Below are 22,128 nucleotides of genomic sequence, written 5' to 3'. Positions count from 1 at the left end.
TGCTGGTGACGAGCCCTCAGCTGAGCTATATCCCTGCAGATCCATCAGCTACACATCTGGAAACATCTGTGAGTTTGCAAAAGCTCTCAGGGCCTTGATTTTACACATGCCTGTACAACCCCTACATTAACAGGGAGAGAAACCTGTGCCATGCACACGGCAAAACTGCTTTGAGCAGCACCCAAATGGGGGGCGAACCTCTCTGCAAGGAGCGAGAAAGCTGTACAGCACCCTTTCTCCTTTTAGTTTATCTTGGCTGCTCAGCTGGAAAGCTTTGAGGAGAAGATATGCCTCACAGAGCACGTTTTTACAGTACCCTGGCTCTCAGCAAGACTCACGGAGCCCACAAAGAGCAAGCCCAGGTGGTGCAAGCATCAACTCAGATAAGCAGACTTTGGGCAATATCTTGGCTCCTACTTGACCGCGTCCCCTCCAAGCTGGCGGAGACCCAGCACAGTTCCTGGGCATCAGACACAATGCTGAGTGTGGGATGGAGGAGGGATGAGGGGAAAGCTGAGAGAGGAGGCTCTTCCCTGCAAAGGGCCCCTTTCCTGGTTGTTCCTCCTCCGTCTTCGCCTGCATCCAGCCCTCTGGAGAAGGAGAGGGCCGCTTGCTGCCGGGAGGAGCCTGGAGATTCATGAGACTTTAATCCCTTAACAGATTTCAGCTGGGAGAGGGATTAACGGAGTACTTCCCATCTGCGCTCCGCAACCAGCCCCATGCCAACGAGATCTCGTTCAACTGGAAAACAAAGGGCAGAGGCACAAGCCAAGCCCCGTCTCTCCCCGCAGTGCAGGGGGTGTCCCAGGCACGTGCTGGGGACCACCAGGCTCCTGTCCCCGGCTCTAGCCCTGAAAGAAGAGCTCTGGATGAAGGGATGGAGCAACAGTGCAAGGAATGGGAATCAGTTAAACCCTAGGGATAAATGAGAGCAGGTAAAGGGCAGCAGCCAGGTTCAATCCCATTGTGTCCTGCCAAATTTGCCCTGGTTTCTCTAGGGCAACTTGTTTTATCCAAACTGATGGTCTCACCTGCAGCATAGGCAAGAAACTGTTTAGCTTCTATCAGCACCCCACAACAGATCCCATCGGTGAGGTATCACCCAGCATCTGCACACCACGTTCAACCACAAATGAGCCATCCTTGGACGAGTTTCTCGCCGCTCTGCCAGCGGAGGGAGGGGGGGTAATTGGAAACAGAGGGATGACACCATGGGAAAGCAAACATGGGATGAACAGGACCGTGTTTTCACTGGGGATAAATAACCACGGCGTCACTGCCTGCCCTCCTTGCATCACCGCGTGGCAAGGGCTCCTAGGCGGTGCGAGGAGGTGAGGTTTGTATTTCACAAACCGAATTTCAGGGCTGCACCAAAACAAGCATTTGGAGAGCTCAGGGGCGGACACAAAGCATACGAATGCCTTGTGATAAAGATGTTATTGCAAATTAATTTGTTTTCATTAAGAAATGAATCACCCGCTCCTCCCCCAGCAGTAGAATCCCTGGTGGTGTGCAGAGCCCTGGGGGGGTTGCACCAGGGCCAAACATCGTGTAAAATAGGCCAACTTTAATGATTAAGGAACCCCGGTAAAGAATTCCTACTGCAGCACAGCAGGGGATTGACCTAAATTAGAACAATTAGCCATTGTCTCGGGTCAGAGGAAGCAGCAGGTTTTTGCTCACATTACTACATAGTCCTATGTTTCTGTCACTTGCAATCAGTCCCCAGGGAAAAAAGAAGGTGCTGTTCTGCAAATCTTAACATGCAAAAAGTCCCAAATTTGCTCTCCAGAACCACAATTTTGACTCAATTAAAATTTTTTCCCCTTTTCCATTTATTTTAAAAACTTTTCACACTCGCACCATTCCTTTCTGGATGCTGAAGGATTTGCAGTCGCTGCTTTGGTGCACAAACCAGCTCTGTCCGTGCACAAACCATTGCAGTCACAGGCCAGGGAAATCGCGCTCATCCTGGGAGCACCATTTCCTGCTAATGAAATATTTAGTGTGGAGACCCCTCAGCCAAGATGTTTGTTTTCCATATAGTTCAGTGGACAATGACCCTTAAAACATGACCTATTTCATACCCAGAAAATACAGAGAATGAGAGATTTCCTTCCAAATTCTCCTCCTTGTTTTATTTGTCTTGGGTGATTAGCTAGGACAATAGGATAATAGAGTTGTTACACAGGAAAATAAAGACATAAAATAGCAAGAAATGCTCTAGGGAGCTCTGGGACAGATCATCCTCAATGGTTTTGACACGCATCAGATGGGTTGTTACAAATTAGTAGGAAACGAAGGAGAGCAAATCACCTGTAACCCACAGATAGACTTTGGGTTTTGGAAAGGATGACAACAAAATGAAGAGGAAATGTTATCTCAGCACCATGAAATGTTGCCATGTGCAAAGATTTCGCAACACCAGCAGATCCCTAACATGTGCCAAAGCTGATGGGCCATAGGCACCTCAAGATACCTATTAGGAAGGTGGCAAGAGAAGACATAGGGGACACATCTCAGGCAATTAGTAAGTGAAAACCACGCCCACCAGCGCAGGGTGGCTGAACCCAACCCAGGTCAATGCAACAGCCATGAAAAGCTCTGCCCACCCACAACCTGGATCCCAAAAGGGCTTTCCCCAGCTGCCGGCACCAGAACAGCATCCTGCTCCCCACGCTGGGGCCCCAGGGTTTAATAGAAACCGAATTTACAATGCCTTCCCTTTTGATGTAGTCATGCGGAGCTGAAGTCATCTAATGGCTTTCTGGTTTTCTCTTTCCTTTCTTCTTTTTTTTTTTTCTTCCCTCCCCACCCTTGCTTTCAAAGCATGGGGCTCAATTGCAGCCTATTGCTGAGTGCAGACATCTGCACTGCAGCCAGCCCCAGTAACCCACCACCAGACTTTTCCTTTTGAAGCCCTAATGGAGCTCCAACAAGCTCCAACCAGGAGCTGAGGAGGTAGAAAAGACTTTAAATCCACTGACAGAGCCCAACAAAGCCCAACAGGGCTTGACAGGGCCCGACAGGCATCGACAGGGTCCAACAGAGCCTGACAAGGTTTGACAGGATCCAACAGAGCCTGACAGGGCCCAAACCATATGCCAACTCTGGAATACAATCTAGACCTTTCAAGTGAGCTAGAACCTAATCTAGAACATGCTATGGAACCCTTGGGTGAGTTAGAACCTTAGCTAGACACATGTTCACTCCCACTAAACCAAACAGCTCCAGAATTCATACCCGCTCTCAAAATGACTGCACCAACACCACTCCAGCTCTACAAACAACCAACCCCCAAAACTTCTTGTCTTCATTGGCACAGTCTCCCATGTCCAGCTTGTTGCCTTGCTTTAGAGGACAGAGGGGTTTTTTTTCAGCGAATGGGTTTCTGACATTTTTGTCAGCAGAGCCGGCTGCGACAGCAGAGAGGAGTGTGTGTTTTACTGCAATCTCTTCTTTGATTTTGAATTTTATTTCATTTAACTTCATTTTTTAAGGTACTTGTTTTGGCTACACATCTACCTCACTGACACTGTCCTGAGGTGTCCAACTTTTAACATTCAGCCATTGACAACATTTTCAGACAGTTTTTGTGGCTATTGTTAGTGTTAGGCTTTATAGTACTGGACTTTCTTAGAAATGTTGGGATATGACTTAGCTTGGCACTTGCTCAGTGGCCCTGGTACCTTTCCTCACAAGCCAGCAGAAGGCCAAGTCTGTAATGATAGCTGACATCGCACTCTTACATAGGACTGGTTTAAGGCTTTATTCTATTGCATATAGAGCTACTATTTTCATTTTGGATCTAGGTTGGGCATTCAATTTAAAAGTGCAGCTGCTTTCAATTATACTCTAATGTTCTGTATCAAGATAGCTTTCATTTTGCACAGCATCACTCAGTTGCTCTGCCCCCTTCCCTGCTGGTTCTGCAGTCAGAGCTTCTAAGCACTTGGGAATTACATAGGGATGGAAATTAACACATTATTCATTTGCCACCTCTTATCCTTTGGTACTAAAATCCTGGCTTCGTAGAATCATTTCAGTCAGCAGTGAGCAACGAGCACAGCAGCCACTACAGAGCAACCGTGGGAGATTTAAATGCAGTGAACCAACGTGCACAGCAGCGGCTACAGGAAGAGCATCCCTGGAGGTGTTTAAAAGGCGCTTAGACAAGGTTCTTAGGGACATGGTTTAGTGCTAGAGTTAGGTTAGGTTATGGTTGGACTCGATCATCCTGAGGGTCTCTTCCAACTGAAATGATTCTATGATTCTAGCAGATGGCAGATACTCTGTGCCAGGGCAGACAGCAGCAAGCATGGCAAAATTAACATTTGGTAGAGTACTGGCCAAGAGCAGCATAAAACTTAATGAGGGATAAAGTCAGCAACTGGTGCAAACCATAAGTGGCCTCAGCCTGGGGACCTGGGAGCAGGAGGTGACTGCAGGGATAACCAGGCTCTTGGCTGAGGGCAACTCAGCCCCTGACCTATCGCTCCTCACCATGTACATTGCAGTCAGTCTTCAGAAAGTCCCATAACACCTTGGTCCAAAAGGAGCAACTGGCTTTGATCAAATTAACGAAGTACTCAGCCATTAAGCATGTCACATGCGTTAACTTAATGGTTCAAAAAACCTTCTCCCTCAGCCAGTCCAAACCACTAAGGCATGAGATGGCCACATCTTGCCACCACAGGCTGGTTGAAGAGATGGGAGTGGATGTTAACCATGTTAAGATGACCAGCAAGGGACTGAGCACCAACAAGATTAATTCTTCTCAGAAAAGGATTTGCTGCTCTTCAACTCCTACAAAGACCAGTCAGGCCAGTCCAGAGCTGGAGTGGACACCGCAAAGCCTCTGCCAAACCTGGGAAACCCATGGCTGAGGACATCTATGCTGGGCATCCTTACACAGTGCTGAGGCCTCACCTAGGACAACTACAGACTACCAAGGACCTCAGCAATTAAACCCTGACTTGAACTAGCCTAAATTAGGAGCTAGTGAGGCTGCAGCAGCAGCAGAACATTTTAAGAATAAATTTATAGAAACAAAGAAAATAAATGGAAACCAATTTTGTAACTTAGATAGCACTGTAAGACGCACTCATCATCCGCTTTGACAAAAGGCCAAAGTGCGATGCATTAGATTCAGTGTTGACACACCAAAATGAAAAGTAACGTACAATGGGGCTTATCAAGAGAGCCAGAAATACAAGATGAATGGGATCGCAGCAACTCAGGAAGTTGTTCAAAAGGATCCTGGAGTAATATTACACTTGGACTTCAGAGAAGCAATTAAAGAAGGCAATAAAATTCAAGGTGATAGATGGCCCTGCAGGGAGCATGTAAGATAAAGGGAAATTGCAAAAAAGAATATAAAAATCTTTTGTGAGAGCTACTGGAGGGTACCCAGCTCAGCTTCTGCAGCAGAGGACAAATGAGCAGCAGTCAAAGCAATGTGAGGAACAGCTGGAGATCTGTGTGCTGCTTTGCACTCATCGGCAGCATTGTCCTGCGCTGCCCAGTGCCACTGACTGCATCCTCAGCTGAGATGTGCACAGCAAAACTGTGACTGCGGAGGAGGCTTTTGAGCATCATCGCTCCAACATGTGGCTCCTGATACACACAGCAAGTTCCTCAGCTGAACAAATTGGACCCACTTCAGTGCTATAAACAAAATGACTAATGGGGAGGCCATTGAGATGGCAGTGTTCATTCCTGGAAGGGTCACTGGACCATCCTTTTAATGACAAATGCATCTGTATCCTTCTGATAGATGCAGGGAATTATCATCAGACAAAGCAAGCAGCTAAAAATCCGCAAGAGCCATTCATTACCCTGGCAATATCTCAGCAAACAACCACCCCATGAGTTAATCATTGTAGCTAGTGTAGAACAGCAAAGACAGAAAAACACCCAAGGTGCTGTGCTGACTGGGCTGCAAATGAGAAGAGAGGTCGGAGGTTCCAACCTCTAACGTCTCCTGAAGTCAGTGTATTCAGTGGATGATGGTACTTGCCATCTTCCTATATGCACAGACAGAGAGGATTGATTTCGGAGCTTTGGGGGACACACACCCCCTTGGCAGCTCCTCCCCAGGGGAGTTCAGCTGCTCCCCATCACTCACTGCCACTATCCAAATGTGGTTTGCAGGCAAAGCTCCCCTTTGTTTTAGCAAACAGCACCATCCATCCTCTACAGACCTGATGTCTCTACTTACCCGTGTAGCCCCAGGCTGCAGCAAGCGCTGTGTCTCCAGGGGGGCTCCTGTTTGCTTTTTAGGCTCTCAGCCCCTGCTCAGGGGCAATGCACACAGGATGGAGATGGATGCTGGAGAGTGATGGGCACACAGAGCTTTGCACGGTGTCCACGATACCTCACACCACCCTGCCTTGAGCAAACACGGCTCTTCAGCCAGACCCTGCTCTGCAGGAGCTGCCCTTTCTCAGGGGGAATCCCCTGGGGAACCTCCGGTTGGAGCCCAGCACCTGCCTTTGCTGCTAAATGCAGGAACCGCTCGCCCTTCTTTGTACCCCTCTCACCCCAGGGTTAAAGTGGATTATTTGGTTATTTATGTCCCAGATGTAGGACAGCGCATAGAGATTTTCCCAGCCCAACAAGCCTCCTGCAGAGCCTGTGTCTCAGCTGCACCGCACCGGATCCCACGGGAAGCAAACCCCAGCCTAGTGCGTAATTTCTGTTGGAAGAGAACAGGAGCGTCCCCAGGATACCACTGCAAATATTTATGTCATTCCGTGGGGGCTCTCAGCCCCTCACCACAACCCCTGGGAGTCTCGTGATGTGCCCGAGAGCCTGGGAAGGGGCGGCAGTGACCCCCTTGCATCAGTCCCAATTGCTTCCCACTGTTGGAGCGCGTAGAAATGTGAATCCCAGTGCAAGGGCACAGCCCTCAAAGCAACGTTTGCCTTCAGCTCATTAACCACTGTGGGGCCCTTGTAGGCACAAGAGAACTGGGCTTTTTTTTTTCTTGTTTTAATTGAAAAAAAAAAATCACGGTAACGAAGCAGCAACTAATAGCAGTGGCTGTGCTGCAGCCAAGCTCTCCCAGGAACGGCTCCGGGATGCAGCGACACTTGAGGCAGTGGGGTCACTTCACCAAGTGCTCCAAACAGACGCAAAACTATGAATGCAGACGCAAGAGCTGTGCAGGGGATTTCCTGGAAAGCTGAAGGGAAAGGAGTAAAAGGAAAGTGACAGAGAAATCAGGAGGATTAGCAAATTACCTAATGATTGCAAAACTCTTTGACGATGGAAGGGGTGGGATAAAGCTCTTACCCAAATCCCCAAATATCCCAAACTGTGAGTTAATCACTTGCTGGACTTTGGCCAGAAACTACAGTCTTTGCCATCTATGAAGAGCAATCACAGAAAGTCCTGCTGGCAGCTTCCCGATGTGCCAGCCCTTGGCTCTTAGCATTTCTTTATTACGTTTTGCCCAATGTAAGAGGAACCTCCTCCTTATTAAAACCCTCCAACTGTCCTTATTAAACCATTCATTTCGGCAAAACCACATCGCCAGCAGACCATTTGCTTGTTTAATATTCGCAAACCTGTGAGTTAGGCTGGAAATAGATGTCAAAATACCCATCCAAGTGCCCAAGTCCCCCAGCTCTCTGCTCCAGCCGTACAGCACAACACGCTTGTCAGTGCTCGAGGTAAATAAATATCGCTCCTGCGAGGAGGCAGGGAATCAATACGCTTCCTTCCTTTGCGGTAAGTTATGTTCTGATTAAAAGCTAAATGAGCTGAACTCAACCGTCAATTACCATCAGAAAACATCAATAAAATATGTTGTTACTGTTTAATGAAGTACCTGTTTCTTCATCCATCATTTCCCTCGGGGACACTTATGTGATGTTATTAGGAGAGGCTGTGGGTGAAGACGTGGCAGGACAGACGGTCCTGGACGCTGGGGTGGGAACCTGCCTTTGCACCAGTGTTTGTGTGTGATGATACCCAACTCCTGGCTGCCAGAGCTGTGCCACAAGAGTCCTTAGAAAATATTTAGATTTAACCAAGGCAACTCCAGCCCTTGCCAGCTCTAGTGAAAGAAGCTCAGCCTCAGTGGTTCACCTTCTTCATCACAGCTTTTCCTAGCAATATTCCCCATCTTGTTATTCTCTGGGAGCAAGGGACAAGATCAGACAAAGTCTGCTTGACCCATATTGGTTTTGCAGCACGGATCGCATGTGAGTGGCTCTTCAATGTGCTTCTTAAGTGACATTCGTTTGGAGGGGAACAATGCATTGAATAAGAGGCCAGGGACTCAGTTCAGATGCTCTCTATATTAATTAGCTCTCATTATGCTCTATCACATCGACAGGACTGAGCAGCAAACCCTTCCTGTGTATTAATAGACTGACTTTTTTTAAATTTCAGAGCATTTTCATCCAGAGACCAAAAAATGCCACGTCTACCAGCCCTCTTGGGAAGCTGGTATCAATCTGCAGGCAGAGGAGCAGAGCAAGCAGTTGACAACTATTTATTCTACTCACTTGAGGGTCTATGGAAGAGGCAGGTGAGATTTGGCCTCACCATGGCATGGATGAGGAAAGAATATTTTCCAGAAGACAACCTGAAATCCCCAAGTACCTCATGTAAAAAATATATATTTTGCCTTTTACATCAAGGCAGATCTGCTGAGCCCTTCCTTGTGCTGCCACAAGACAAATACTAAACCCTTCTCCAACAGACTTCACCAACATTAGAAGCGAGACTTGCTTGTCATGACCAACAGCAGAGCATCTCCTAGGGCTCTTTTTCTTGCCCACCATGAAGGGGAGGCCACCAAGAAGCAAGGTGAGAGGAGTCTCTTCTCTGTCCAGCCATGGAGCAGTAATAGAAGAGTCAAGAGCAGAGGCAGTGGGGGTCTATGTCATCTCCTATGGGTGTTTTACTGTAGAGGAGTAGAAATTGAGAAGAGAAACAAAGAGGTGGGGAAGGAAAAAAACCTGACTCATTGTTAGGAATTGGTAGATCCTTCCAAAACGCAGCCCCAGACTGCTTCCTTCTCTTTTTGGCATTAAAATACTTGTGCTGACCTGCCCCCTTCTCCCTCCACTTCAGCTTTGGATTCAGATCTGAAGTTCACCTGGGGTGCCTGGCAACTGCTGCCTTTTGAGAAAAGACAGAGACACCATGAAATGTCTTTTCCTGCTCCTAGTTCTTTTTTTTAATCTTCAGCTCCAGCTCCGACCGGTGTGACGATGCCCATCGCTGACAACCGGTGTCACCCAAGATGCTCCGACTGCTTGGCAGAAGAGGGGAATCTGCACACGCGGCGCTTCGCACATCACTCGCCGGCTCATGTGGCACCTGACATTTCGATGCCGTCGCAAAATCCATCTCCAAGCCGACAAAATCCACCCTGTGGCATTTAGGAGGGTTCGCAGATGGTTGCGCAGTGGTTCAGAAAGGTTGTCTTATTATTATGGGAACTGAGCGTGGTGTCATGATTCTTGGATTAATTTAGATTAATTTTGGATTAATTAATTAATGGATTTTATTTATTTATTTTTAAGGACAGGAATGCTATCCCTGGGTTCCTACACCATGAAGTGTGCTTTAATAAAGGTGGCACCCTGCCATTTCCCTGCTGACGCTGGCACGGTGGGGTGTTTTTAAGAAGAAAAATAAACGCCAGCAGCACAGCACCATGGATCAGACTGTGATTAACTGCTCGACATCCCCACGTGCAAACGGGCTGAGTGCTGGGGAGCAAATTCGTCAGGCAGGGAGGGACGGGGACAGCCAGGGTTTCCGCACATCACACAGGGTTTGGGCAAGGGGGCTGTGGCATGGCATGTCCCCTCTCCCTCCACAGTCCCATTTCACAAAGAAACCAATGATTTGCCTGTAGTGGTATCATCACAGCCCATCTAGACCTCACCATTATTCACTTTTAGCCTTAATATTGAAACTGCAAAGAAGAAACCTTTAGTGCAATTTCCCCCCTTTTCCACAGCACTCTGCTCAGCTTTAGCTCGCACACAATGGCTTTAGAGAATACCTTTCTTTTTGCAAAGAAAAGATGAGCAGAGGGCTTGACACATTAAATTAGGAAAGAACCGGAGCTGTCATTAGTGGGGTCTGAGCCCGTTTCATACTGCAGGATGTATTAATGTATTGCAGATGTCCAGAAAGAGTGATCTTCACACTTGGAGCAAGACCAGAAAAAAAAAAAAAAAGGAGCCATTAATACAGAATACAATTGACTTAGTTGAATCCCCATCATCCCTTTTCCTTTTATATCAGATTTTTGGGGTTTTAGAGGGTTTACATTCATAAATCAGCTTCCTTTTATGATGTTTCTTACAGCAAACAACAAATAATGCTTTGTGCTCTTATAGAACTTTGCATCTGGTATCCGAGTCCTTTGCAAAAAGATCTGCGAGATGCATTTTCCTTGTACATCTAATAGCAAAAGGAGAAGGTAAGAGGGTCATCGAGGCTGACAAGATCACCCCACAGACCGCCTGAGTGTCCCTCAAGGTGTCATCACTTCATACCTATAACTTCAGCTTGTACTGCTGTAAAAAAGAGTGTGATGTCAGAAACTTGGAATGATAATTTAAATTCAAGATAAAATAATAACACACATGGTGGAAGATTTGGATTCTATGCTTGGTTTGGGGGTAAAGATACTGAGTTAGTGGTCATGGTATCCTGATTATACTCGTCCTGTATAAACTGTGTTTATTCCTACCATTTCAGCCACATGTCACAGCACATAGCAGAGTAAATAGGAGGGAAAATGCTCATTTTAGCTTCAATGAAGCCCCATAGGAAATAATACATTTTAAAAATATAGGGCATAAAACCCTCTACATCATCTTTAAGTTAAATCCTTATACCATGGGGCTTAAAAGAAGGGTTAGAAATAGATTATTTCATCCAGGCCACAATAACCACTTTTTCTTTCCGCACTTCTGTGTTTTCATGGATGACAATTCATGTAATCAAACCCATATTGCAAACCTGATCAATTCAGAGCTTATGCAGGAAAAGGCAATCTGAGCCAGGGATGCGGCCAGGCGTATACTTCTCAAATGACAAAGAAGCAAACAAGAAAATAGATCTTCACTCTATCCAGAGCTACACAGGCAAAACCCATTTTGCTTCCAGTCCCAGCACATCACCTCTCCAGCTACACCAATTTATCAGAAGAGTTTTTAAACGCCCTGCTGTCACTGTATGTCTTGAAACACTACGAATTTTGGTGAGGAAGCTGAGGACTACATTGTCGCACCCTACATGGAAAGGGGGTTTCACCTTTCAGCTGCCTTCTTGGTGGAGCTGCAGCCCAGGCAGTGCAGGCACCAGCCAAAGAACGGCCAGGCAAAGCTGGACTTAGGGATGGGGCTTTGCTAAGCTGCTCTGCCAGCCCTTCCCTGGCCACCGACCAGCACAAAATCCTTCCTCCGTGGAAAACAGCAGGATGGGGATCAGCAAAGCCAAAATCTCACTTTGACTTTACTGTGGGCGGCCATCAGGGGTTGGAAAAGCTTCCACAGTACATCCTCAGAACCGTAAGAACTGGTGCAATCAAACAGCCCAAGGTCACCAGGGAAAAAGCAGCCTTTGCCCAAGGCTTCGCTGTCTGCGCTCGGCTCTGCTCGGTGCTTATCCCACATTCAACAAGTCCCCAAACTGGAGGAACGCCTGACTCACTCCCTATCACGGTCATCAGTCATCCATACACGTGGCTTCAGTCTGTGGAAAAAGAAACCAGTTTAATTTTCCAATACTTTATGGCCAGATATTTCTGCTGGCAAAGCGAACTGCAAATTTTTTTACAGGGGCCCTTTGCTCCTTACGTGTTTGTGTTTTCAGCTCCTTTGCCTGCAACAACTCATGCTGGAAGCCCGAGAGGCTGCAGGAGAGATACGGGGCATTGGGGCAACTCCATCCCACACCATGTAGCTTTGTTAAAGCATTTTGTCCCCATTCACGGGGACAGACAGACACTGCCCAGTTTCAAACAGGGGTGGCTGTGGGCTGTGCCGAGGGCTGAGCCGCTTTCCGAGGGACTCGCCTGGCACCTTCCTATGGGCACTGGGGTTGGAGAGAGGCAGGAAGATAAAATACTGCCCCAAGGTCGTGGCCGTGGGGAAGAAAACACATGTTCAAATGCCTTTGATCCTTTGCAAACACCCAGTTGGAAAAGCAGCGCTGCACGATTTGTTTGAGAGTTTCCTGAAGAGCAAAACCGCCTCAATCAACTGCACAATAAACACCCAAGGTTTATAATAGCTGCACAAGGCGATAAATACAGAGTGCAACATCTACAGGCACCGCTCAACACAATGCTCACATGCAACGGCAGCGTTTATTCCATCTGAAAGCTTCCCCAGCAGACAGCAACCCAGCAAACCCCAGCCAGAGATGGGAGGTTGCGCTCACACGGCTCCATTGGCTTTTGTGCTGCAGGCACGTCCCGGCCCCTCGAGGAAGGGGCACTCAAGACACCCAGGTTCGGTTGAACTGCATTACATGTTTATAAAAGGATGGGACCAAATCCAAACCCTCACTTCCAAGTGATCTGGAAAAGAGTTTTCACTTGGCTCCTTTAGCAAAAGTCACCCAAACACAAGTGCCTCGGGGAGAGCTGGGATCTCTGCAAGGTCTGGAGAGACACGGTCCAGCCTTTCCACAACACACCCTGAATCCATGTGAAAGCTCACCCAAAGGATTTCTGGGCTCATTCAAAGTTCTCCAGGCTCCTCCAGCACAAGTTCAGTTTTTTGCCTTGCTGCTGGTTTGAATTTACTCGCTGGAATAAGCATCCACAGAACTGTGCTGAGCCACGGCCACGTTGGAGAGCACAGGCCAACTTTTTTTTCTGGCCATACAGACCAGGACGTGTTTATCCAGAGCCTGGAAAGACAATTCAACTTTTATTTTAGCTCAGAAGAGAGACTAAGGGGTCACCTTTAAGCTAAGGATGGTATAATAGAGGCTGAGTGGAGAAAGCAATGTACAGAAAGCCAGGGAAGTGCTCTCTCCAGAAGGGAGGAGGAAAGAGAGACCCTAAGACCCCGAGCAGACATGTATTTAATAGAGCAGGTTAACTGGGACCAGGGTCCAGGTCAGCCCCATTCTTATCTGTCCCACCTCCATATGGATGTGGGCAAGTTCACAGTTGCCTCAACTGACATATTCATGTATATTCGTGCCACAAGATGCAACTGCATACCTTCTGCAGGCTGAGCAAAAGCCAGAACCTCTGCAACACTCCTGGCCCTGAGTTTTCTCCTGCTCTTGTATGTTGCTGCCAAGTCTCTGTCAAAGAAACTGCTGGAAAGGAGAGAGGTCTGGGGAGAAAGATGACTGGATGCTGGATAATAACCCAGGTGACTAAGGCATGCAGGGTTTTGGAGACAGAAAGAAAATCAATGTATCGGAAAACCACCACCAAACACTGGGGATTAAATTACTTTTCACTCAGCACCCTGAGCTGCCAAAAAAAAAGAGGGTTTAAAGCACAGCTGGTGGCACCAAAAGCCCCAGCAAGTCACGGACCAGGAGCTGCAGCACAATCCTGCTGTTGCTGGACCCGCTGCCTGTCACCCGCACAATCCCTGCTCTGCACAGCACCACCCATCGATCTCCCAGGGATGCTCCAGGGCTTAGCAACGTCCTGCCGGCCCCCAAGGATCCCTTTCCTGATGGAGCGCCTTGCTGCACAGCAGAGTATGTGGTATTTTCTTTGCTGTATTAATACAGCTGTCGCCACAAACATTCGCCACCTGCCAGCATTTGCCACAGCAGCCTCGTAAGGGACCACTGGTCCAGAGAAGACATTCTGTGTTCTGGCACCAAAGCGACTGCATGGGGTGGTGCATGAGCTGTGCAAAGGAGGGGAGAGGACCTAATACGGCCAACAAGCAGCATCTCAAGCAGAAAAAGAGCCTCAGTGCTGCACGGGCTGGCATTATTTGGGTTTACCGTTGCAGGTTACAATAGGACAAGGGGTTTTAAACTCAAGATTCAAGCCAGACATGAGGAAGAAATTTTTTACACTGAGGGTGGTGGGAGCCTGGCCCAGGCTGGCCAGAGAGGTGGTGGATGCCCCATCCCTGGAGACATCCCAGGCCAGGCTGGACAGGGCTCTGAGCAACCTGAGCTGGTGAAGATGTCCCTGCTCATGGCAGGGGGGGCACTGGGGGAGCTGGGAAGGTCCCTTCCAACCCAAACTATTCTATGTTTTACCACCACGGTTTGCTAGACGCCCACGATTCAGCCTTAGGAATTTGCATCTCTATGCTTACACTGGCACTAACTTCTTCACCGTGTTTAGTGCCAAAAGAAACGTGCAGGGAGACGTGAGAAAGCAGGTATTGGGCAGCGGAGCAGTTTGCCGTTGCATCAGCGGCCTCGGGTTATTTTTACGAGGAGTGCAGAGCGCACACTTGGCCGCAGCTCACCGTCGGTCTCCCAGGGCACAACATGGAGCAGAAATCAGCTTAGTCACGATGCTTTGGAGAAGGGTAACCTCAGCGGGGAACGGGGCCTCTCTGCCTGGAAACACGCCCGTCAAAATAGGTTTCTCCAGTTCCCCATCTAGTTGCCCCATAGGGGAGGAGAGAGGAAAGGATCTTATTCTCCATAAGAAAAGGGAAAGGGATATATTGGTATCCTTGCAGGGGTTTAGCTACACAGAACAGGGATGTGTCAGTATCTTGAGCTCATACTGTAGGACATGGGACATCCATCCTCTGTCTAGAGGTGGAGATTTGGGTCCCTGATGTCCCCAAGCCGTATCTGCACGCTGCTCTGCTCGCGCCACCCTTCCCAACATGGTTTATTGAGTGTAGAGAGTTTTATGAAGCACTACCAGAGCCAGTTTCACACCGTAGCCCAGGCAGACACACTCCAAGTGTCACTGCAGATTTTCACCAGCAAAAGTAAAGAAATCTTTAAATATTTCAAAAAAGTACTTTCCCTCCTTTTTAAAAAGCGGTGGAGTCTATTATTAAGTAAAACATCCACAAGAAACAGCAGTGAATGACTCTATCCCTTCATACACTCTTACAGGAAATTAAAGACCCATTATTAGCAGTAAGTCCAGGAAAGTGATGCCTCCACGCCCCAGTTCAGACCAGGCACCAGGCACATCATCGCGATGAACAGTCCCTTCCCAAGAAGAGCTTAAAAATGCCACATGCAGATGAAAAGGAGGCATGAGATGGGTAAACACCTGCAGTTCAGCAGTAGAAATGAGAACAGATGAGCTAGCTCTGAGTTTGCTGTCTCCAGGAGGGAAAAACAAACAAAATCCAAGGATTTTGCCAAATGTGCTCTTGGCAGAAATTCAGGGGGCTGACGAACTCACTGGGACCTGCTGGGAGATACACACATGCCCTCCAGAAATACCCCCAAAATATCTGGGGTTCACTGTGTGATCCCAAACAGGAATTGGGTCTTGCTCAGGTGTTCCCCCCCATGACACAGTCGGGACATTGGTGGTGCCGTAGCTCCAGGAGGGATGTGGGAAGGGCTGCCCCCCTCTGCATCACACGGGACGGACCCACAAACCTCAGGTGCACACCCCACCTGGGGCGTTTGCGCCCCCACACCCCGCTCCAGGTTACGTCAGTGTGTGAAGTCTCATGTGCGGTAACGAACTTGGATGATTGATGCCATGGCCCTGGTCCAGGCAGCTCTTTCCCAAGGACAAAAAGGCACGGGAAGGGTTTGGAGGATGGAGAAACCTGCTTGTGTTCAAGCCCAAATGGCAGCTCATGGAGGCTGCACTTTTCTGGAAACCTGGCCTTGAAGACACAGCCGAGGACTCTCTCATCATTCGGGGTCACAATAAATATCGCACAAGGGCGAGGAACGATCTGTTATCCTAGCGAGGCAGAAAGTGTTTGTGATGGGAGAAGGTCTTCCACACAGAAAGACAAAGTGGCAGAAAGCACAAATAATTCACAAAACAAAGTGCTAACACCCAAAGTACTAACGTTAGGTGGACGTCATTTGATCAGCTGGAAAGCCCAATACTCTGCAATCAAACCACCATTTCCAAGCAGGTTCTCCCTGTCCAAAGACACACAAGCACAGCAGTGACCAGGTTTTTTTCCCTGAAACTCAGAAGGAAGGTCAATGTTCCCTGAAGAGTGTTTTATCAAGCCAGCACAGTTATAGAGGAGTGATGAGTCCATGGTACCTACCGGTTTGGGGCAGTGGATGTATCTAGCAAGGCTGATGATCAAGTCATGAGTGATTGGATCCACAAGGTTTCGAAAGCTGGCGTACCGATAGAGGACATCATCCAGAGAGGTGGACTCCATTCCTAAATCCTGCAGAAAACAGGGTAAAGGAGCAAGATTAGATGTGCTACAAAAGCCAATGCTAGTGTGGATCTTAAAATTAGCCCACATTGGTGGTCCCCATGAAGAAGCCAAGAGGAAAGTGATCCCCCACATCACCCAACACAAGGAAGGGACACATGAGTATGTCACCCTGGGAAAAGCTCCACTCCTGTGCTACATCTGCTCTGCAAAAAGGGGTTTGGTTTGTAGGATGAGCAGTCTCATGCCTCTCACAAGCCATAAATCCACTGAGTGAACAGTATGCTTGTAACAAGGCAAAATCAAAGATGACTCCAGAGACATGACAGCTCAATCAGCATGAAACTGGAATTGGAGAATAAATACAGCGTAGATGTGCTCTGGATCTGCTGTGCTTAGGGAGGAGGGAACGAGCCTAAAATTGCAGCAAGGGAAACAGAAGGATAAACCGGGGGGTTTGGGGAAGAGTGAAGTGCTGAGATTGCCTGGGGAAGGGGTGGAGGCTCTGCCATTGGAGACTGGACAAGGATGTGTCAGGAACAGTTCAGATGGAGCTGATCCTGCCCTAGGGATGGATCAGACCTCCTGAGGCCCCCTTTAAGACTATTTGCTCTGATTTTCAATCCTTAGACATAATAATTTCAGGAATTTTGGCAGAGAACTCATCATTCTATGAAATATGTTGGTGCACAGGGACGAAGAAGGGAAGGGTTACATATAACGTACTCCTTTAACTTCAAATATTTTATCTCCACTATGTATTGTTCCTCAGCAGCAGCCCATAAGGACAATGATGACATCCTCATATTGATACCTCCATTAGCACCAAGAAAAATGCCTTCTGACCCTCAAGAACAGCCATGCTGGAGACAGAGTTCAGGCAGTTAGAAACCCACACGTGTGGGGCTGTTCTCCCTTGCCAGGAGCACCCAACCGATTGCAAACATACCTAGTTTGAAAAATAAAGCAGCTGAACCAATTTATGATCTATCCCACGGCTTCTGCCAAGTCTGCACTTTAAAAAAATATGATTTAATCTCAGTGTCGAGATCTAGAGCTAAGATGAGGGTGTGCGCTGTGCTCCCCAGGAGCAGCACCATGACGGCCAGACCAGCCCATGAAGGCTGCTCCACCATGGTTGGATTTAACCTCGGCCTGGACGTTGCCTTCCCAGTCTGGTAGAGCTCAACATCAGGACTAAGAAAACATCAAGTAAAAGTTGGATTTGGCCCACGGTCGTATGGCATCGCTGGCAAACACCACGCACATCCGAGGGAGCCAGTTTTGGGGCTTGGTAGAAGTAATCCCACACACACAGCTCTCCACACACTGGGATCTTTGAGGATCAAACCAGGCTTAGCATCTTGCCACTTCCCTTTAAGCATCTCAAAAGTCTGATAATATTCTCTTAAGCTAAAATTAAAATGTAGAACCAATAAATCAGAGAATTTCTCCTCCTCTCTCCCGGGAAAACTTAAATTTTTCACATGAGCCATTCCCTTCTCCCTCCTGGTATACATTTTTTATGCACAGATGTCTTTCTCAGCTGCTCCCTAAGCCTCCCTGCCACACCAGCACTGTCTCTTTTCCACCACATGTAATATTTTAAAGCCACTCAAGGCTGAAACTTGTTCGAGGCCAAGTGATGAGCTCATCTGCAATTTAATAACTTAACAGCAGTTCACGCTGTCAGCAGCAAATCACAAAGTGCTAGCTGCGGAGAAAACGCCCAGCATCTGGCTCGAGTCGCTCGGGGTTTGTCCAGCATGTTCCCTTTTCCCAGGGGATCTTTACCTGCATAACAAGTGAAACTGTCGATAGGAAGAGTATAAGGATTTAAAATTATAGTATTTATGAGCCAGACAGGACCAAGGTGCAGGACAGAGGGATGTTTTTCTAGTGTGTACCCAAAACCTTGCACAGCGCTGAGGGGTTTGGGGAAGGTTTGTGCATGTGCAGCAGGAGAAGGGGAACATCTCTGCGTCCCTGAGCCCTGATGTCCCCAGGGCACTAGCAGGAGGTGGCCCAGGGGACATTTCAGAGCAGCACGTTCAACAGCACATTGACCCCCGTCAGGCAGCCGGTGCTAATGCCCAACTTGAGCAGGATTTGGGATTAATGACACAAAACAAGCAGAGAAAATCAGGAATGCAGAAGTGACTGAAAGCAACTCAAAGGCTGCAAGTGGATCAAAAAGCACCAAGGACGAAGCTGCCGACCCTGACGTGAGGCAGGTCCTTGAGCAGACTTGAGCTGCTGTCCCCAAGTCTGTCTCACCAAACCCTCACTGAGCACATCAACTTAAGTCTTGTTTTGCCAGGCAAGACTAAGGACTAGGGAGCAGAGATCACTTTGGGACTAAATAGAAAAGCAAGAGTCTTGCTCAATTCATCTTGCTAAGCATCCTCCCTGCCATCACCCATCCCCTTCCTGCAATTTATCTGATTTATTTCTGGATTCAGGAGACCCAGAGAGCCAAACCACTCATCAGTCCTTGCGGACGGCTTATCCGCTGGAAGGAAACCTGCCTGCCACCAACAAGTTGCAGAAGGCTTCTGCAAATGTGGCAATGCAAAGCTGTGAGATTTGGAAAATAAAAACAACCAAGCAAAAAAACCCACAGAACAAAACAACAACCAACAAACACACACACAAAAAAAAACAACTGAGAAGGAATTAGAAATATAAGTCAAAGAAGTCCAGATTAAAATTGTAACACTTCTTTCCACAGCCACCAGTGATAGGAACTTCCCACCTACAGCCATGAAAGTCATAAGAAACTCACCAAACCCACCAAGGAATGTGAGAGCCCAGGCACGGTCAGTCCTGCTGCTCCACAGAGCTGATGCTGTGCCAGGTGTTCCCTTCAACCTGGGTCCATTTGGCAAGCAACAACCACAGAAACAGCCACCCCACACCCAAAAACCAGCCCCAAGAGCTCACCATTGACTTCCCCAGGCCAGCAGTTTCTCTGTGAATAAAGAAAAATAAATGCAAGGCATTTGGGAGCTGTACCCCCAGCTTTTATTTCCCTGGTGTTGGCTAAAACCACCTGTTATTCCCCTTCTGCTGCCTGAAAAAATGCAGCATGACAACAGCTAAGAGTTGATCAACTGGCTTTTGAAGCTCCAAGTTGTGTTTCCATGAGACGAAACGTTGTGTAATACTCCCCTAAGCCACAAGGAGCCATAAACAGCGGAAGTCAAGCCCATTTTCGCTTATTAAACTATTTATCACTGCAAATTGAATTGCAATTAGAGGAATATTCAGCAGGTCCGCGTGAGAAGTCATACGATAAAGCAGGTTATGCTGTTGCTGCTTTCATTAACACAGAGCGAATGCAGTTACTGGCTGCCTAAATGAGGTTACTGTATAAAATACCACCCCGAGGTCCTGCAATCACGGCGGCTCATAAATATCCCAATAGCTTCTACTTTATCCAGCACCTTGTCCAAAACTGCTTCTTATCTCCACTAATAGCCAGGGCAGTGAGATGAATTTCCAAGCAGAGAGGTTGGTATTATAAACAAGGGTTGGGCATGAAGGAAGAGGAGGATTAACATTGTGGGCAATCAATCATCCGCAGTAATTTATCTGGGAAAAATTATTTTATGAGGTGAGCATTAGCAATGCGGTGACTAAGGTCAGCTCGGCGAAACAGGCACGGGAGATGTGACTCAACGGTGGGCACAGTGCGGCTTGCTCAAAGGTGACGGGGTTGGTTTTCTTGTCCAAGGACATATTTAGCAGCTCAACCCCCCTGCCTCATGAAGTACCCCCTTGAAAACAAGTGAACAAAATTTCTTGCCTTTGATCTTTAGGATGTTGGACTCCATCACAAATTCTCCAGTGTCTGGTTGAATTATGAGGTCAGTAAGCCACTGTAAAACTTGGTATTTATGGATTTGCCAGCTGTAATCGGCCATGGCCAGCCACAGCATCTAGAATCTGCCTCCACCTGTTTTACACATGATGAGCCCTCCAGGATTTGCTTCACTGCTAAAGTATGGTGCTGCTTTACTTTCCTATGAGATAAGGCCATGCAATGTGGAAGGGCATTGCTGGAAAGATTATCTGCCTGGTGCATTTATTGCAGCCCATCCACATACACCCCCCATAAACCATCCATTTATATACTGCAATAAGGCATTTACACATGCTATAAACAGCTTAATTCTTAACTGGGTATCCTAAGGAACCAAGGCTGAAATAGTCACGCTGTCCATCCATCCCTCAATTGTCTTCCCCAAACAGATTTTTAACCACAGGAACCAATTTCAACTCAGCTGTGACCAGACAGCTGGTGGTGGGACCAGTAGGTCTGGATGGAGCATCACAGAAGGTATCCTGGGAGCCTCCAGACCAGCAATTGCTACTGCAAATTTCTATGTCTAATCCACCGAATGGTACAAAAATGGAGTTTAAATATGTGGGATATTTTCTGTTTAAGAGAGGAAATATTAATTTGGAACCAAGGATTGCTCAGTCAAGCCTCAAGTGACGGTGCAGTTAGAGAAGAGAGTCAATATTTCAGGGAAGAAGTAAACATTTCCCTGGCAGACTGACTCAATAATAAATGGTGGCAGCTTGAACCCCCTCCAGGAGGTTGGAATTATAGAAACTCAGAGAGACAGATTAATGGGCAGAGATATGATGCTGCCATCCAGATAATAAACAGCTGCAAATAAGAGTTTTGCAGAAGAATGTGCTGCATTTATTTTAAACTGTGAGGCAAATGCAATTACCCCAACTGGAATTTGCTCAGACCACAGCTAACGACTTCTTCAGGGAGGCACCTCCGGATATTTAATGATAATAGATCACTTCAGCTACCCACCCCATCTTGATTAACCTTGGGATCCCAGTATAGAAAAAAGCTTGGAAACACCATTTGGAGAAGGTGACTCGAGGCCTTCCTCCAAATAATTCAAAAGATTTAGATCCATCACCGCCTTTAACATCTTCAGCTCACAAAATCCTGTTCGCTCATCCTTTCTAAGCCAGCAGGAGCTGCCCGCACCCCAGGTTCCCATCCAACCCAGTGCATCAATCTGGGGCCGTTGCTCCAGCTGGAGCTCCAGCCCCAAGCCAGGACCCTGTTGGCTATGCGGAACCTCACCAGATGGCTTCTGGTGGGACCTGTCACTTCTTCCTCCTGCTCCCCAGTCGGATGGGTGACAGCAGCCACCTCCCAGCAGTCTCAGCCATAAGGGGCAAGAGCCTCTTTTCCTCTGCATGGAACCATTCCCAGGGATAACAACACCCCCCCCCCCGTTTTTCCTTCTGCAAAGGAAAGACGTGGGGGAAAAAAGCCCCAGGTCTAAGGGCAAAACGTGGAGGAGGCTGTGAGCAAACACACAGGTCTCTCCAGTTTGCTGACAGCTGAATACAAACAGCGAAGAGCCACTCTCACCTCCTGCTAGCCAACTCCACCCAAAACCCCCCACATTACATGGCTAAAATCCAAAGAAAAAGGTTAATGCATCAACCCTGCAAGACACCCACCCTATTAACTCTGCTTCTGCTGCTGGAACTCACATTAACAACTTCACAGTGAAGCATTAAAAGGAAATAGAACAAATTTAGTCAAGCATCTGCCATTTCCATTCTTGTGTGTCTGCTCAAAGAGTTTGCTGGAGTAACCCGGAGGCCCACTAGAGTGTCCAAACCACAGGTCAGAAGCAGAATTTCAATTTATCACTCTTTTTGCTCTGTCACTAGTGCCTTTGACTATTAAAGGCAGTAAGGGTTGTGCAGGGACTCCTGTCCCAGCATGGGTCAGTGGCTGATCCCAGGACAAAGGCTACGTGCT

At 47.7% G+C, this 22,128-nt stretch overlaps 1 protein-coding gene across 1 annotated transcript in view; it reads right to left on the bottom strand.

The window, feature by feature from the left end:
- Window positions 1-22,128, bottom strand: part of LRRC75A (leucine rich repeat containing 75A) — a 65,515-nt gene that overhangs the window by 23,744 nt on the left and 19,643 nt on the right. Inside the window, exon 2 of the mRNA XM_082068636.1 lies at window positions 16,197-16,325. Coding sequence (XP_081924762.1) covers window positions 16,197-16,325 — 129 coding nt within the window. The remainder of the gene's footprint in view (window positions 1-16,196; window positions 16,326-22,128) is intronic.

Source organism: Streptopelia decaocto (genome assembly GCF_964273445.1).
Source record: "Streptopelia decaocto genome assembly, chromosome: 18".
Classification (NCBI taxonomy): Eukaryota; Metazoa; Chordata; class Aves; order Columbiformes; family Columbidae; genus Streptopelia; species Streptopelia decaocto.
The sequence above is the reverse complement of the archived record's forward strand: the minus strand, read 5'-3'. Positions and strand labels throughout refer to the sequence as shown.